An 18643-nucleotide genomic window follows, 5' to 3' on the forward strand; every position below is an offset into this window, starting at 1 on the left:
CCACAGCCAATATAATATCATCAGTGCAGCTGGTCCTATCCATCATAACAGTATCCTTTCTGCATTATGTCTGCATAGTTATGTTCTACTTGTTCTCTGTAACATCCTGCTGCCATTTCATAAAGGGCTAAACCGTGGCTAGCAGCAAGAACCACTTGAAAATCTCCTAGTTTATATCTCGAGAACAGTCAGTGTGAAACTAGAGGAAATGGCAAGTAATGGCTTTGCAGAAAACGGGAATGTTAATTTTTAAGAGATGCGTGGGAAAAGGCCATGGAAGGTAGACATAAAGATGCTGCAGCTACAGACAGCACTGGTGGACTATGAGGTGCTACAAAAAGGATACACTAGGAAGTGAGGGCAAGCATGGCGAGGAAGCAAAGCCCAAGGTGGACGCCAAGACCAGGAGTTCTTGAAGAGGTCCGGTGACAGCAAGTTGGCTGGGAGTGTTGATCAGCTGAAAGACAGGAATGTTCCGCAGAGGGATCCGGACGAGTCAAAGTGCAAGGTCCTGCATTTGGGTCACAGCGACCCCCTGCACCGCTCCTGGGGAAGAGTGGCTGGAAAGCTGCTCATGGAAAACGACCTGGGAGTGCTGGTTGGCAGAGCTGAACATGAGCAGCTTGTGCCCAGGCAGTCAAGAAGCCACTGGCATCCTGGCCTGTATCAGCATGGCATCAGCATGGCATCAGTGATTGTCCTCGCACTGGTGAGGCTGCACCTTGAATCCTATGGAGAATAGAGCCAGGAGGTGCCTGGTCACTGATCACAAGGAACAAGGGACAGGACAAGAGGAAATGGCCTCAAGCTGCACCGGGGGGGTTTAGATGGAGATTATTCTCCTTGAGAGAGTGGTCAAGTATTGGATCACGGTCCTGGAAGTGTTCACACACTGTGTAGATGAGGCCTTCAGTGCCATGGGTTAGTGGTGGCCTTGGCAGTGCTGGGGAACAGTTGGACTGGATGAGCTTAAAGGGCTTTTCCAACCTGTTGGATTCTGTGATTCTATGAGATGATGTCAGTTTCATTCAGACCCATTACACAGGTGGGTCTCACACAGGTCCATGCTGTGCAGCGCTGTTTGCATCACTGCCCCACGGCGAGAGACTGTATTAAGTCCCACTGACACAGCAGGACAGTGCAAACATTGCGACACTCAGTCAAGACATCACTCTGCTCTGTGCTATATACAGAGCTGGCTTGCCAAGCCCTGCAAGGTACAGTATGGCTGACCTGGTGGGTTTGCTCACCACGCCACAAGGCCACTAGTTTGAAAATTAACTACTCACATTCAAAACGAGGTGAGGGCTGGTCTACCCTCTTCTGTGTTTATAAAGCACTGAGAATTTTGTCTCTTCTTTTTTTTTTCTTGCCCAGCCACATATATCTCAAAATAGTTTTTGTTGAGTTCTCGAAATATTCCTGTCGGAACCTCCCCTGGGAGTTCAGGAAATAAATAGCTTATCCTGGACAGACTATTTATTTCCAAGATGTTTACTCGTGCAATCCATGTGATTGTAAAGTGCCTCCATTTCTCAAGCTCTCTTTCAGTTCCTTAGGGGCACATAATTTAAACCTAGCAACTTTCCCCATATACTGCCAGACTGTTATTCCTAAATATTAAACTGGTAGCTCCAATTCTCTATTCATACTGCAATTATTAATGCAGCAATAGAGGGTGGTTTATGATTAGGTTTGAAATGCTCAGACTCCCTGGAACCACAGGTTCAAATCCCGGCGAGATCAGCCCTTCACCCCTCTGTCTGTGCTAGAGGCACTCTACAACCTCAGGTCACCCGCATAAAGCCCTGACATTAGGTCTGTCTGATCAGATCAGCTTAGATTTTGAATAGAGGTCCACAGGTCATGCTTTGTCCAAAGGGGCTACCCCAGTATTTGTGCACACGCTCCCTCAATGAGTAGTGCGATAGCAGCCATGCACTGCCATCCACCACAGAGCTGGCTTACAATTCAGCTAGCCTGGTGCAGTCCAGCTGCTTTTCCTCTGCTGGCAAAAGCTACATTCCTCCACCTGAACCATGCCATTTCAGACCAGTGCAGTTCCCATCTAAGAGCTGGTATTTTGAAACCGCTTGCTTCAAAATAAACTGCTTCCATTTCCACAGCTGTTAGCAGCAAACACCATCAAATTCGGACTGCAGTAAAATACCCTTCAGTTTATTCTCTCTCCTCTTCAACAGAAGAGTTTTTTCAGGGCAGATTTAGTATTTGTTTTCTCATTTATTTTTGGGGGTAGGAGAAGCAGTGAGAAAACAAAATCAGGATGGCAAAAGATATACTCCATCAACATCCATCCATCCCTCAACATACAACTCTCTTCCGACAGATCCTCAACCTGCCTTTAGCAGCCATGTGAGGCCAATTAACCACTTGATGTATTTTTGTTATTGACAGTGGGCAGCAAGCAGCAGAGAATAAACAGCAATAAACATAGCACATAAATAAGTGGACCAACCCATTTTTCTCCTATGATAACTTCATCATGTGTTTCTATTTAGTGATTTATTCAATTAGCAGCTGAAAATCCTAAAAAGAGGCTACATGTGTGATTTAGAAGTCTCTGCAGAAAAGGATGATGGGAGGCTCACAGGGCTATAAGAGGTGAAGCAGCAGCTTAAACTAAATAACCTGAGTTGTGGAGGAAGCTATCAGACCCTGGTAGATCTGGTAAGCTTGTTTTCTTTTGGAACTTTATGAAGTTACTGCAAGATGCATTCTCCAGAGTAGATTCTGGCATTGTTTAGCAATCTATCTTTCTCTTGTGTTTTTTAGACTTCTTCCCTCCTTTATCTAAAATGGCTTTATTAAAACAACAGATTAGAGCAATTTTATTGCTTGTATAGAAATGTATCTCTAAAGCACAGAGAAATGTGAAAGGAAAAAAAAGCCAACCTCTTTTGTTATCCTCAGTCTTGGCTGAAAGCATTCTTTAAGAACTAACTTTAAATAGTAAAATAGGTTTTAATTGACCCCCTAAACTTTAATGAGTAAGGGGATGGCATTAGAATGTACAGCTGAGAATGGGCTTGGAGGGCGGTGGTTGCAAACTCCTTATTCCCTTTCTAAATTCAGTTGTGCAGGCTGTTTGCCAGTAAGTTTCTACGATAAAGACTAAAGGAAGTCAATCTGGCTGACCAGGAAAGGAAAAGGCAGCTTGTGTAGGCTGCTTATAATGTGTCACACAAGCTAGCATTGCTAAAGAGTGAGGGTAGAAATGTGTATCCAAGTACAAGTGATAATGGTGTGATAATTTCATCCCTTCACCCCCAGGAAAAAAAAACCACAAAAGACTTTTCCTGTACAGAAGAGTCAATGCTCTGCCTCTTGGCTCTTGTTCCTTAGAAGCAAAGAGTGGCTGTGAAACTCTGCTAAACTCAGGCTCTACACAGGTGCAAAGCATTGACATTGATTAGAGGAATAGAGAACTGATGCTTTTGGCTTCAGCACACATTCTTTTGTACCTCCTTCATTGTTGTCCTGTTGTCCCATTCCCCATCCCAAGGGCTTTGATCTATGGGGCTTAGAATATGGGCACTTAAAACACACTGCCTGGTTGATGAGCTTCATGTGGTCAACCTGCATGAAATATCTGAACTGCTGCATGAAAACAGAATTCAGCAGTTACTAGAAGTACTTAACTGCTTGTCTAATTTAGATAGTTATCTTAAGTGTACCTTATACTAAATACATTTCTCTTGGGCTTCTCCATGTCTATGAAGTCGAGTTCCTTGTTGCTGGATGTTGGTAAATGGGTAGGGGGAAATGCTACTAACAAAACCAACCTTGCCGTTGTTGTAAATTCACTTGAAAACAGACCTGCATATAACACAATTGCTTTAGGACTGAAATTTAGGATCAGCATGACTAAGCCAAATGACAAGAAGAGGGAATGAGAGGCTTGTGAGCTCCTTCTTAACAAATTAAGAGAAACAAAATGGCAGTTGAGATGCTTGCTTGCATCCAGAACTTCTCCTCATGTCTCTCTAGAGCACCTAACATATTGCTATGGTGTGATGGGTTCTCTAGAGCACCTAACATATATGCTATGGGGTGATGGGTTCAAACTGAAACAGGGGAAGTTCAGGTTAGATCTAAGGAAGTTATTACCTGTGAGGTGCTGAGGTGCTGGCACAGGTTGCCCAGGGAAGTGGTGACTGCTCCATCCCTGGCAGTGTTCAAGGCCAGGTTGGACAGAGCCTTGGGTGACATCTAGTGTGAGGTGTCCCTGCCCATGGCAGGGATTTGGAACTGGATGAGCTTAAGGTCCTTTCCAGCCCAAACCAGTTTGGGATTCTATGTTGCAGTTCAGGTGGTATCTTAAGAAAATTCTAGCATATGTGGAGCTCCACATGCAGAGGGCTGGGACAGAAGTGAATGCTGTCAATGTGTCAAGCTGTCTTCCAGTGTTCTGTTTTCAGTATGGCTCTTCCAAACTCCTGAGAAACACTGACCTATGCAGGGGATAAATGCCATGTAAAGATAATGGGAAAATAGGAACACCTTGGATTTGGTTTTGTGGCAGCTGAACACCCTCACATGATATCTCTTTCTGTGTGAGCAATGAATTTCTGATTTTCTTAAGGCAATGAACCTGATTTCAAGATGTCGGAGGAAGAAGATTCTATTCTGAACACTAAAAGATCTCTGAGAAAGAGATTGGTGAAACACAGCACTCCAGTGGATTCAATGCCTTCAGGATCAATGTCATCTCTTATGGAACTGACAGATCAGTCAATTGACGACCAAAATTCCAGCAAGAGGATTTATGAATCTCCAGTGCCAAAAACAAATCTAAGTAGCTCATTAGCTCAAGTATCAATGGCACGTATTGAAGTGCATATCCCTCATATGTCCCCAAAAAGGCTTTCAACAGTGTTTGACTCACAAGAACCAAAGGAAGAGATAAGCCAACGCTCCCGGGTTGTGTTTTCTAGGAAGAGGCTTTCCACAGTGTTGGCCTCTGGTGAATCAGATGAAGAGCCAAATGACAAGGCCGTGCCAAGCTCCGAAACTCAGGCTTCCACCAAAGCATCTGAGGAGGCTGCAGCAATTCCTGAGAGTGAACCTTCATGGCTTCTTACTGGAATACCAGGGATAAAAGATCTCCCAATAGGAAAGAAAAGAAAGAAGAAGGTTGATAAAGCTCTTGTGGTAATGGCTTTCCCTTTGTTATGGAATAACTAAGCTGTACAGTTTTTTACCGTTGCTAACTGTATACAAATCCTTCTAGTCATGAGGGCATATTCTAGTTACAGAACATCTCCACAACTTACCAGTGAGTTACTCACGTACTACCTGCTAGACTCTGTGGTATCATTCCTAAATCGCAGGCTAGATGGGATGCAGTCTTCCAGACTTGTACTTGCTTCAGCTTGTGAGACTGCATGACTAGTTGTGTACACTAGTACAAAAGTACATTTTAAATACATTTGAATACATCGAAACATTTTAATACATTGATACATTTTAATACATTAATCTTTTTTTCCTGTAAAAGATCCTTAAGAAAGGGAAGAAATCGGTGGTTCGAATTCTCAAGTTTCTTAATATTGGCAAGTTAACTAAAATTGGAGAAACAAATGATCTACTTCTTTCCTTGCTTAATCCAAATAATAGTGCTTTATTAAAAAGAATGCCAGTTCTTGCAAATGGGGTTTTGTTGGCAGTTCTTTGATTAGTGAAGTGTTTCCTGGTGAAAGCCTAGATTAATAGACCTTATGCAGGTCTTTATTTTTCTGTTTCATAGAGCACAAGAACTCAATTTCCTGGAACTTTCATTATTGGCAAGGGCCCTGTGGAGAGCCCATAGAAAGGACAGGGAGGCAGCAGGGTTAGATACTGAATGCTGTCACATCAGTGAAGCCATGAGATTCTGTTCTGGCTTGGCTTTTCCCCTGTACTGTGTTGTTCATGGGTGTGTTGGAAACTCGGGAAAACTTGCCTGCTCTGACAGCAAAGGCTTCTTAGCTTAAAACAAAAGGAAAACTTCAGCCAAAATCCAGCTGGGTTCATAATGCTTTTGTGTATGTTTTGTGTTTGTTTTTTCAAAGTCAGTGACATCTGACTGAATGAGGTTGACTAAATATTTTCTTTTCTGTAACAGAAAAAGAAAGAAAGAGAATGGCTGCTCCGTCAACTTAAAAATATCGAGGAAGCAACTGAACATGAACTGACAATTGAAGAAGCTTGATTGAACTGGCATTGGTGCTACCACATCCAGCTACTGGGAACAGCTGGTTCCAATAAATCACACACCTGACTAAAGTACCTGTTAGACTTATTTCTTTCTTTTCAAAATGTGGTTGGTTGGTTGGGTTTTGCTGACTGTTTTCTTTTTGCCTCTTGACTCTAGGTCAGGTACAAATTAAGCACCTCCACAGAATCAATGTTAACTTATAATGGCTAAAGGCCCGGAACAAAGAAGGGAGGGAGAACTTTGTGTAAGAATCATTCTTCCTGGCCATGCTGGTCTGTGTCATGTTCCAATTTTTTTAGGGTTGCTGATGTTCCTTAAGTGACAAAGTCCTAGTGGCCCCATAGAGTGTAAACCTGGTTAGCCAAAGGAGAATCTCCTAAAGAGTAATCAAAGCTGATGCAATTGGGACTGTTTTTGCTGCTAGCTGAGGAGATGAGGAAATAGTGAGAGGCACTAAGGAGGGAGGCCACCCTCTAGAGATTACTAATTAATGACAGTTTGTTTTGAAGTCTTGGCTCAATATGAGCTTGCCCCGGCCCAGGACTGTAAATGCACCTCACTGTTGTGTTGGAGATCTTTAATATTGAGCTGTGTGCTTTGAGGGGGGGTATGTTTTCTGTTTTGATTTGAAAGAAACATGTCTTGACAACTGTATTGGCAACATGGCAGCTTGGCTCACAGCAGCTCTGTCTGAAGCACCGGTATAAGTGATGCAAGAAGCATGACAGTCAGTTCCTCCTGCTGACTGACACTTGATATTTAGGCAGCTTAACAGTTGTAAGTGACCTATGGGGTGTCAGCTAAAGGGATCCAGAACAGTTTTACCATGTGCACACACCTCTCCCTGCACTTGTGTGGCTCTAGCACATGTGTTTTCCTGGCTATACTGGTTTGCAGCTTGTCCCTGGTACTGTCTAATTATCCCAAAGGAGACAAGTCCTTGGAAATTAAACATGGAGGTAAGGGAAGATTTTGCATTTCCTTCCTACTCACTGATACTTGTAATATCTCGTGTCCAAGATGGCAGGGAAGCAGAAGCATGGTCCAAGCCAACACTGAGACAGGCTAACCAATAGCAGCTGTGTTTTGCTCAAAAAGGTAAGAGTGCAGTTCTGATTTTACAACCTCTCTCAGGATTTAAAAGGAATTAGGATGTTTTTCCTAACGATTCCTGAAGTGAAATTCTTTGGCGTTGCTCGGAACAGCCTTATCCTCAGAACCTGGCTTTTTGTGGTTGCTGGGCAGTGGGGCCATGTTGCCCCTCAGGTCAGCGACCAAGGCATGCTTGCTTCATTTGATGTTTAGTTAATGTTCTGGTATTTGTTTGTGTGTGTGTTACCCAGGCTGCTTGTCTGGCCTCCACAGGTTCCTCTGGCAACCAGGGAGCTCCTGGCTGATGTAGATCCCAAGCTGTCTTTGAGATAAAATAGGCATAGTTGCAGATGTGCTGCTATTCCCCTTGAGCTTGCAGGCATTTCATCAGCATCTATGATTTGTGCCAGGGGCTGAACTAAGATCAGGCAAGTGCAAGGTTAGCGTAAAACTCTCCTCTACCCCTGGGACAAGCACAGATTAGTCTGTGCACATGACCCAATGCTTAATCTGAATGACCCAGTTCTTCCCTTATTTATTTGTATCTTCCCAGTTAGCCAGTTCCACTTGTCCCTTCTTCAGGCTTCTCCATACTGGTCTCAGAAAGTCTTGATACTGCTTCTGCTTTTCTCTCTCCCAGCCACCCCTTGAAGTCACCCCTGGCTCCTGCCTAAACCCATCCAGTTCTTTGGTCTTCAAATATCTCTAAAGTCTTCTCTCTTCTGGTCTCTAATAGCTTCCTTCCTTATAAGACACAGGTCTTCTGTCTTCCATGCCTGCTCTTCACTGCTGGATTCCTTGTCCATTTGATCAGATACCCTCCAATACCCGATGCCAGTCTTCTGCCAAAACTTGGACTCAGCTCATACCCCTAAGTGCCTTTGTCTACTTAAGTTCAATCCTTCCATGATTCTGAGCCAAGTGGAAAGGTCAATAAAGGCCAATTGGACCAAGTTCCAGGCCTCGGCAGGCCAGGGGTGTAGTTGCTGGGAAAGGTGCTGCTTGCGGCTACACCAAATGCAAGAAGAATCTGGGAATATGGCAGCTTAACATCTAAGAAGTCTTCGGGTTTGTGCCAAGTGCAACACAAAACTCTCTAAGATTCAGAACACAGTAATGCTGGGAAAGTTTTGTGTGGATCAGGGCTGCTGCCCTGCCAAGTTCATGGGGCTAGTTGGTACTAGTAAAATCCCAATGACGTTCCTTCGTGTAGGGGAAGAGATTGCCTGGAGTGGTAACACAGAATTGACTTTGTCTTTACAAGTCCTGAAGCTGTATTAGACAGATGTAAGAAACCTAAGGCTTTAAGGATTTTGGAGACCACTTCTATTTCCTTTTTCTGGAATGTTAAAAAGAAATACTAAAGACTCTATAGCATTTCTGTAGCAGTAATTTAGGTCCTTGGGAATTTGCAAGAGTCACGATGTTGCTTTCATAGGCTTTCTTGAGAAAATATGAATAGAATTAATTGATACTTCAGGAGCTCTCTGAAATATTTGATACTCTACATCAACAGTATTTTTGTTAATTGTAGTTAGTTGCCGGTTAGAATACCAAGGGCCTTCAATCAGACCTATGTAGTACCAAGCTACGTGCTACCCTTAGTGAACGATGCTCCCCAAGAAAGGTTTCTCTCAAATTTTTAAAAGCCAGGATGTTAGGGAATGTGAAACTACACGTGTCAAACTACACACACAAAACAAACGCTTCTATTACTGAACTTCACGTGTCAAGTATATCCATAGGGACAAAGTGGAAAACAATGAAACAAAACAGAAGCCTTAATATTTCTTTTATTTACAGGGTTTGCACTTGCGTTTGCTTCTCCAGTAGACTCCTAAGTCTACTAGACTTTAATGAGACAGTTTTCTGTTATAGCTACACATATACTTTGTAAAGAATAGGCTTTGAGAGAGGCATTGGTAGTACACGGTGTCAGTGTTCTTAATGGCCATCGTCCTCTAGTGGCAACAATGGCAAATAAATGTTTGGTGCAACTCTCTTCATGTGCAAAGTTCCTTTATGCATATTTATATTGCAATATCACCATGGTGAAAAAAAAAACCCAACCCCAAACTAACAAGAGCTGTTAAAGAGAGCTGTAGAGTCCAACACCTGCAAAACCCAGGCTTCTCTAATTGGTAGTGACCTTAAATATGGATTATAGGGGCTGAGGCTAGAAAAGATAAGGTCAGATGCCAGGTTTTGAGAAGGTAACCCCCCAAGGTATTGTTTTTTGTAAAATAAAAAGCCCTTTTTCTGCTTGGATGAATGTGGATCAGAGTTGCAATAGGTTCTTGAGCCTTGTTCTTGTCCTGGCTTTGAAATGCAACCCTGAGCATGTTTATAAGTACTGAGAGTGCTCCTTTACGGCAGTGTTTTTCCTTTAGGAGCTAAGCTATGACCTTGACCCAGGGAACTGTTTTCAGTACACTTGTCTCTGAACGGATATTACACAATCTACCTGCTGATGGTGACTAAGCATGGTGTTGGATGGAGAGGAGCAAAAACACTACCAAGAACACAGGGAAGAGACAGTGATGTCTTCACCCTGGATTTATGAGCTCGGCCTTGTTCCCACTGAAGCAATGGTAACACTGCTGTTGACAGAGCTGGGAGTGCTCTGCCCAGCTGCAGTGTTTCTGTAGGATGCCAGATTGAAGAGAAAAATGTTTAGCACACATATTTAACATATTTCAGATTTAAGTAACAGAACTGGTAATGAAGTTACTTCTTTGCTGACCACAGCTGAATGATTTTAGGGCAGACTAGAAGTGGAAAACTCTTAAATAAAACCAGATTTATTATTTTTGTTCAAAATCACAAGACAGTTACATTCCTGCTACGGACAGAACCCCTAGTAATAAATCACACAGCATGTCACTGACCTGTACTCCAGTGTGTTTTGTTCTATAAGACAGACAAGTGCAGAAGTCTCCCTTAGCTCCATCTGCTATTGTAGTTCACAACACCTATTAAGATAGGTTATTCGTCAGCACTTCTGACTTATTAGCAATAGATGAACAGACATACAATGGCTTGACTGAGCCTGTTAGCACCTAGAAAAGTTGGATAAATTAAAGCTATTGACTAACATTTAAAAAACTTGATCTAGGCATTGATCTTAGGACACCACCTCAGATGTAGCCTCCCACCCAAAAACCCAACAAACAATTCAATCTGCTCAGTCCTTGCACTGCTAGGCAGGTACCTAAAGATGCTGTAAAATGAATCTTGGCTTGATAGTGCAATCAGACCCAAGGGGCATGCAAGCTCCACATATCTTGGCTGTAGATCCTGGTTGCCAGCCTCCTGGGTCTGCCCATGCATATGGTCTCACAGTACTCTGCACCAGTCCCGCTCCTCCACCCTGAAGCGGGATTGTGTGCAGGAGATGTTCAGCAGACACCATCAGGTGTCCTGGAGGTGTTTCAGTAGCCTTTAGGTGTTCTGCCTTTAGTTTTGGTAGCCTATAGGATAAAAGTCTTGGAAGTGAGAGACCGCATCACAAATCCCCTTCTCATCTGGGACAGGGCCTTGAAACCAAGCATCCTAGCTCACAAGGCAGTAATCACCATCTCTAGACTTACTGTGGAGTCAGGGCTTTTAAGTCTTACTTTACTTAAGTATTCATTAAAAAAGAAGATTGAACTTTCACCATAGGTCAGTGGCTACCTGTCTTGCTTCTGTAGTATTTAATTTTTGGGGGGTTTTGTGAGGTTATTTCTCTTTAATTCATCTTTACTGAAAAAATGGAAAGAAGGAGGAAAACATCCTTTATTACACCTAGGAAACGAAAAAGGAAAGCAAGCATATATTTTCTACTTCTTAGTGTTGCTGCCATTTTGATCCTTTTGTTATCCTCCATTTCATCCTTTTGGCCTTTCCTAGCTCTGCTTTCAGCTCTTCATGTCATTGAAGTTTTGCCCCCTGTAGTGACCATCTTCTGCTAGCACAGCTTCCTGAATCTTACATCTCCTCCTAAAGAGGAGATGCCAGCAATGGGAAGGGGGGGGGGGGGGGCCCCCCCCAAGAAATATCTCATATTCTAGGATAGGAAAACAAAAGTTCTCTTCCTAGAAATGGAATAATCCAACTTTCTAGTGTGGAAAGGTGATGTGAATTCACATACAGGAAAGAAAGTATGGGCAGCAACAAATTTACTGGGAGAGGAACTGGACCCAGAAAGGCACTTACAAGATGCCTAATGGGTAAAATTGGTTTCAAAGTATACTTCTCAGCCAAGGGAGCACCAAGCAATTTATTGCATCATGCATCATGCAATTAAATCAAATTGGCGCTACGTTAGAGTATTCATACAAAGAAGATGGGTGCTTTAACACTTGCTGCTCCTCTCCAAGAAGAAAAGGACCCTACATACAAAAACCCAAAACCTGAACAAACCATAGCTCAACAACAGGAGCAAACTTTGCCAACATGGGAGGGGAAACCATTACAATTAGACAGAATGCTTACAATTGTAATAAACCCCTTTTAATTGCAACACATATGCTAATGTAGATACATGTTCTAATTGTAACCGTGCTAGAGGGAAGAAAGAAGGGGTGGAATTGGGATGGAGGAGGAAGAAGTGCTGTATGGCACCTTGAGTGCCCCTGGCTAGCTGAGAAAAAGTACACGGAGACTGTAGGATTAGAAATGATATTACAAAGGCTGTGATGCAAGCATACAAATCAATAGTGTATCCTGACCTTAGGTAGTATATGCAGCACCAGGCGTGGCTTTCTGGCCACAGTTGGGTGATGATAACAATTGTTAAAGAAAATAAAACACAGAGAAAAGCCCTTGCATAAGACCAGCAAAATGAGAAGAGCAAGATGACTGCATTTGGAGAAGAGACAAATAAGGCAAGTAAAAATGCCATAGCAGGCTCCTGACACCTAACAGGTCAGTTGGCCATTCCCATTTCTCAGAATCAGTGGACTTAAAAGTAAATAAGACTTGAACAGATAATTTGAGTTCAAGTATATATTTTGTGTGTGTATATATATATGTATATCAAGTAAATATAAATATACATTGCATATAATGTATGCAGAACATGTTATTACTGGATAGATAGCTTTGAGACTGAAAAAACTATCAGAGTGGGGCATGGGGGAAGTGCTATATATGAAAATGTAGAAAATGAGGTTAAAAAGAAGGTGGTGTTGTTGAGGGTGATTGTTATGTTTGTCACGTTGATCATGTCATGGTCAAGCAATTGCTGATAATGGTAACAGCGACAACAGCAATAAAATTAATGTCTTATTTGATATTTATACCAAAGCTCAGTTAATCAGATTTCATGAGAGAAAAGCTCTTGAGATGTCTAAAAAATCTCTGTGTCTGTCTTGGTTTTCACAAGTGACCCATCACCACCAAGCTGTGGGTCACTGTAAGGTTTATTATTTTCAGTGCAGCTTTGCTACAGAAGGCAAAATCATAGAATCCCAGACTGGTTTGGCTTGGAAAGGACCTTAAGGTCATCCAGTTCCAACCCCCTCCCATGGGCAGGGATACCTCACACTAGACCATGTCACCCAAGGCTCTGTCCAACCTGGCCTTGAACACTGCCAGGGATGGAGCATTTACCACTTCCCTGGGCAACCTGTGCCAGCACCTCACCACCCTCACAGGGAAGAACTTCTGCCTTAGATCTATCCTGAACTTCCCCTGTTTCAGTTTAAACCCATCACCCTTTGTCCTGTCGCTACAGTCCCTGCAGCCTCTTGTCCCTCTCCAGAATCCTTGTAGCCCCCTTCAGACACTGGAAGCTGCTTTGAGGTCTCCATACAGCTTCTCTTCTCCAGGCTGAACAGCCCCAGTGTTCTCAGCCTGCCTTCGTATGGGAGGTGCTCCAACTCTTGATCATATTCAAAATCACGGTGATTTATTGAACACAGTCAAATTCCTATCTGTAAAGAGAGGCACTCTTCTTTCACCTGTAACAAAGTGCTCTGACAAGCTGATCTTGCCTTTTTGTTTTGTTTCATTATACATTAATTATATTGATGTTTTTGTTTTAATGTAGTAACTCTGTGTGATCTCTGTGTTTGATGCCAGAGATTATACAGTATGTCAGGAAAAGCTTTGTGTGACATTCTATCTTATCTCCAGTGTGATTTTGATGTAACAACAGGTTAGATTAACCCCTCCATGTCTCTAGCTGCAAAATGTCCACTCCTTCAAGAAGCCTTAAAACTGCTGACAAGTAGAGTTAGCAGCTTCACTTTTCTCTAGTGCTTGCTAAGGTGTATTTGCCCAAGAGTGAGGGCCACACAGCGTGACCTGCCTGAATGAAGGTTGTGTCCCACCGTTACTTTGTCTTCATGCTGTTCTCCCACCTCTTCCCCCACAAAGCAAGCCCTGCTCCCCTCACACTGAAAGGTTCAGGGGTCCCAAGCAGAGGCCAGCACCTCTGATCATCTTTGTTCCTCTGGACAGTGTGAACTTGCCTATACTTCACTGTGGATCCCCTGCAAAGAGTTTGAAATAGTAAATACACGTAAATGAAGGCTGCAGTGAGCATCAAAAGCTTCCACACTTGATAACTGTCAGCCACTAATTCAACAGTGGTGATGCTAATAGCTCAGGCAACCCTGAATCTCAGCAGCAGCTTACTTGGTTTCAGCTCTCTATGCAAGCATCAAACTCTCTAGAGCTGACTGAAGTCCCAGAGTCCTATCTCTCTCCTCTGCGGATAGAGAAGAGGCTCTGAAAAAGAAAGTGCTCTTGGTAGTACTAGCAATATTATTATACTAATGACTAACAGTAATGATGTTGCTGAAACCAAAAATGCCCCAAGACAAAAGGCAGGGACAGATTTCCTGTCAAAAAGCAGCCGGGCAAACTGTTTTATTTTTGTAAGAACCAGTGCAGAAGGGAATAACCTGAATGTGGAAAACAGTTGTAAATGGTGCAGAGAAACAGGTGCCCTCCTGTTCTAACAGCATATCATTTTGCTGTCAGTAACAGCCCTCTTGCAGAGCATTTCAAGCTGCTGTCTTCTGCTCTGCCTGCAGCCCAGCCCCTATTCCCGTAGCAGGACAGATCAGGCATGGACCCCTTCACTTACTGTGTTCTTGGCCCCTATGACTTCTTCCTATTATTATCAGTATTTTTAAAAGGATGAAAAGATGAAAGAGTGGCATTCCAACAGCCAGCTCATGGAAGTGAAAAGCCTCCGAAGAAAAGAGTGGGAATTTGAAACATCAGCATCTCCACCATTTCGGGGGTTAGCAACAAGCTCCTCTAAAAATCCAGCCTCTATACTGTGAAAGAGAATACCCACCATTGCATTTCATGAGGTACAAACCAAATCACATTAGTTCTCGTTGGCTGTTGTCCCATGGACACTCTTCCCCTAAGCAGTGCAGCTGGCTATGACTACGATGCCCCTGGTCTGAGACTGGATCTCATTTTTGTTCTATCAGTACTACCTACTTTTCTCCCTCCTGCACTTGGAAAGCCTTGTTCCTGGAAAGCCATGTATTAGTTTAGGGAGGAAAGGGGAGTTTTGCATGTATCCTGGCTTTTAGCCCATGTAACAGACTCAGAGATCAAGGTAAACAGTAGCCTTCTGTTACTTTATGGAACAATAACATCTTACTCTTCACATATGATGCTTTAATATGTATTTGAAAGTCCTATGACATTTAAATTGCTTTTAGAGTAAATCTCTGGGGAATTTGCCTTTATCAGCATAAGACAGCAATCAATTAAGAAAGTAAAGCTGATGGTGGTGAAGGCTGGAGACCCATGCCGTCAATGTCTGCAGCCCTCGAGGACTGCAGTAAAGGGCACATTTATTGGTTAGCAGTGCCCTTTTCTGTTTGTGGGCCCAAAGAGATGCAGTGGCTGAAGAACACAAACAGATTTAAATAGCTTATGCTAGTTTAGGTGCCTGGAGCCAGTGCTAAAGGGATCGTTTACATTTTTCAAAGTCCCTGCTAAGCTCCCTCTGGTAGGCACTAAATAGCCTTTATTTCTATGGCTGGTCCCAGGGAATACCTCTACCTGAGGTTAGCAATGCTGAGTAAAGCAGAAGGGGTCAAGAGAAGGATTTTTGTATTACCTGTCTGCACAGGAGCTCCCTCCCACTCTGCAGCACGATTTCAGCTTTGCTATACTACAGTAAGTCAAAGTGTTTCTGGATGATTTCTCCATCTAGGCAAATTCACACTAGTGCCATCACTGCATGGAGCAGCTGGAGTCATCCAACCATGGCCTGTGGTAGGATGACTAAAGGACTTTAACCTGTCTTGCCAGAAGAGCTTTATAGTTCTTAGAAAATAATTATCTGGCTGGTTTATGCATGCACAGCATTGTGAACAAGGTGTTTTACCCAGTGCTCAAACACTTTGGGTGCCACCAAGGAAATAAATGACTTGTTCTTCTCTTTTTATGAACCCAATGACCTATGATTTGACGCAGGATGTCCACAGGCTTCCCCAGTTAGACTTGCCACGAGACAACCTCTCACTGGTCTTCTCTCCTTAGGGTTTCTGCAGTTTCAATTTTAAGTATTTCTAAAATACTTTCCACATTCTAGCCAAAGGAATTTCTAGGGAAAAAAATGGCAGAAATGAGTCTGCAAAGGTTGCTGCAACGTGAGCATGGATCACTTCATTTTCTGCATCCAGAATCTGATTCTGAAAGCCATGCTTACCCAACCAGAATACAAAAACAATACCTAACAGGCATATACATCATTGCCTCAAAGCAGCAATGATCAACCAATAAATGCTTGATCATGTTATTCATCAATAAAGTAAGCACTGTCAATGACTTGGATTAAAAAATCCACATCCATAGAGCTGAAATAAAGCATTTTTGATAGGGTATAAATCACAGACAAGGAACTAGGTGTTTTGTATTTCTGTCATAGCTGTTTCTCTTCTTATGCTTGATGCTATACATGTGTGTGTATCACACAGCAGTTTTTGATGTTAAACTTACAATTCAGGATCAGTTTCTTACCTAAAGAAAAATAATGGCTGTTTTGGGGTTTTTCAAACATAAGCAGAAAAGCAGTAGGAAGTCATTTGGCAAGTCAATTTTCAGTGATTAGAGGATAAAGATCACTTTTACACAAACTTATATAGGACTTAGTGTTCTATGAGTCACTCCATGTGGCTTTAAATTAGAAAATAGAAAACCCCAAACTTTAACATGCAAAATGAGGCCACTGGCTAAGGGTAATTGAGAAACCAATAGGAGAAACCTTGTAGAAAAGTAACCCTTGCCTAGGATTCATGCAGTGTCTTTTGACAAGCGTTTCAAACTGGGGGACAAGAGTTGGAACACCACTTTACATTGTGAAGATTTGTAACCTCCTGACTCTTATCTGTTTGTGTTCTTTAAAGCAATGTCAAGGTCAGAGATGGAGATTGGTAGATGAGTTGTAGTATTACATCAAACAGAGCCTACATAAACATATACACTACTTTCACTTCATCAATGTCCCATGGCCTATACGAAAGCATTGCCTTGCTGATTGATACTGCCCTAAGTTACCGTACCCTGTTCTAATGTACGTTTATTGCATTTATGTAAATGAAATATGAAGGCACTGATTTTTACGGGTCTAACTTCTGTGCAGAAGGACATCTGCTCACAAAGCCTGCTTTAGCAGAGTCTTAGGTTCCCTCAGTTTGATTGTACAAAAGTCAGCAAGGGGAAAATGTGCTGGGCCATCCTTTAGAGTTGGCCTTCAAAATAGCTTATAATCTACAGGGCTTTTTGTTTCTCTTTTTGCTTATCTGGGTAAACTGGAAAAAATCTGGCTTCTAAAAGGCTGCCAGTTGTTAGGAGTTGTTTGGGCAGTGCAGACACTGCCAGCTGCCCAGCAGCAAGGGAAGATCTGCCCACGGCCTGAAAACATGATGGTGCTTTGGAAGAATGATCTTCTGAAACGAATGGAAGATTTGTGGCACAGGCCTGTCCACCAGACAAGGACTCTGCTCTTTCATGAGGTGTCCTTCTTCATTTGGTTACTTAAAACTGATGGGGATTGATAAATTCATGTCCTTTTTTTTTAAAGACAGAAGAACTGCAGGCAGGACTGTGGCAGTCACTCTGGAGTACAGCCATTCCAGGGGCAAGTAGCTTATGTTAAGCAGTCAATAGTGGAATGATCCTCAATTCTGTTCATACAAAGCTATCTAGGCACAGTAGCAGACATACATAGATAAGTAAATGAATACATGCATACACATATACAAATGCATATGAGCTCTTTGGGTCTTTGTCACTTTACACCGGGGTTTACTTTTCATTTGTAATTTTTTGTAGTGTTTCTTCATGAAAGGGGCATTGTTTCACATTGTTTTCTTTCTCTCTGAGAGAGGAAGGAATACATATTTCTGTATACTCTTCACGTTGAACGGTAAGAGGATAGTGATTTACTAAGGCAGATGTACAACCAAAAAAATCAGAAATGGAAGGGGGAAGAAGAGCATTAGAGCTTGAAGAATCTAATTGCAATGGCTTGTAGAAACTGCCGTGCCCTTGGTTTTCAGCCAAAATTTGCTCAGAGTCAGACACGTGAAGTCCACAGAATCACTCTAAAATCTGTAAAATCAGGGGTTTTTCAAAGTTCTTAAAAATGTGCGTGAGTTTTAAGTGCTGCCGACTGTGGTGTAGCCCGAAAGCAACCCGAGTTTTTCTTTTTAAGATCAGGTGAAATAGCTGAGTGAAACCTTCTCAAGTTGTAAACAGCGAGAATGCTTTTAAGAACTGAGTTATGGATATTGGGGGTTAAAAATTCACTCCATTATAAGTAAAACCTTTGGTATCACTACCGGAAAACAAAGAGAGAATAACAGAACGTCAGACAATGCTCTGCAGTTCTGCTTCACGTTCTTGCACACAAATGATACATTTACAAAAGAGAACTAAACGCAACTGCCCCCCCCCCAAACCCCAACCAACCAACCAAAAATCGTACCACATTAGATGACTCGACATTGGAATTTGCTATTTCAAGCTCAGTACATACTGCAAATAGCAGGATAAAATAATCTGTTCAGCACAGTGAAGTTTGGATACTTTTGCCCTTATGGTAGTGACAACCGCTGTCTGAAAAGGAGAAAAGGGAAGACTTCCCCCCCTATTCTCAGGTGATACATGAGGAGATGGGAAGGGTAACAGGACAGACAGAAAAGCCGGTATCTCACTTATTTCTGTGGTCTTTGGCAAACCCTGGTTTCCCCCAGCACAGCACTGATACCCCTCTCATCCCAGCAGCAGGAGCAAAACTGGGCCCAGGCATGGGGGATCCCTCCAGCTTTGGGCGTGCAGCCCCTCCCGGAGGTTAACGCAAGGACTCCT

General features: G+C 42.7%; 1 protein-coding gene across 1 annotated transcript; it reads left to right on the forward strand.

The window, feature by feature from the left end:
- Positions 1 to 4605: 4605 nt before the first annotated feature.
- Positions 4606 to 6287, forward strand: CCDC201 (coiled-coil domain containing 201). Its single transcript, XM_061374869.1, has 2 exons — positions 4606 to 5172; positions 6125 to 6287. Exons 1-2 carry the CDS (start codon positions 4624 to 4626, stop codon positions 6209 to 6211), a joined length of 636 nt encoding a protein of 211 aa, XP_061230853.1. The 5' UTR covers positions 4606 to 4623; the 3' UTR covers positions 6212 to 6287.
- Positions 6288 to 18643: the final 12356 nt, after the last annotated feature.

Source organism: Neopsephotus bourkii, unplaced genomic scaffold (genome assembly GCF_033783945.1).
Source record: "Neopsephotus bourkii isolate Nb327-2 ecotype Australia unplaced genomic scaffold, CSIRO-AGI_Nbou_v1 NB_1655, whole genome shotgun sequence".
Taxonomy (NCBI): domain Eukaryota; kingdom Metazoa; phylum Chordata; class Aves; order Psittaciformes; family Psittacidae; genus Neopsephotus; species Neopsephotus bourkii.

Excerpts from the sequence above, each read along its gene's own strand:
- CCDC201 (XM_061374869.1), top strand. The coding sequence starts at position 4,624 with ATGTCGGAGGAAGAAGATTCTATTCTGAACACTAAAAGATCTCTGAGA. Across the intron at positions 5,173-6,124 it reads AGGTTGATAAAGCTCTTGTG|AAAAAGAAAGAAAGAGAATG; the intron begins GTAATGGCTTTC and ends TTTCTGTAACAG.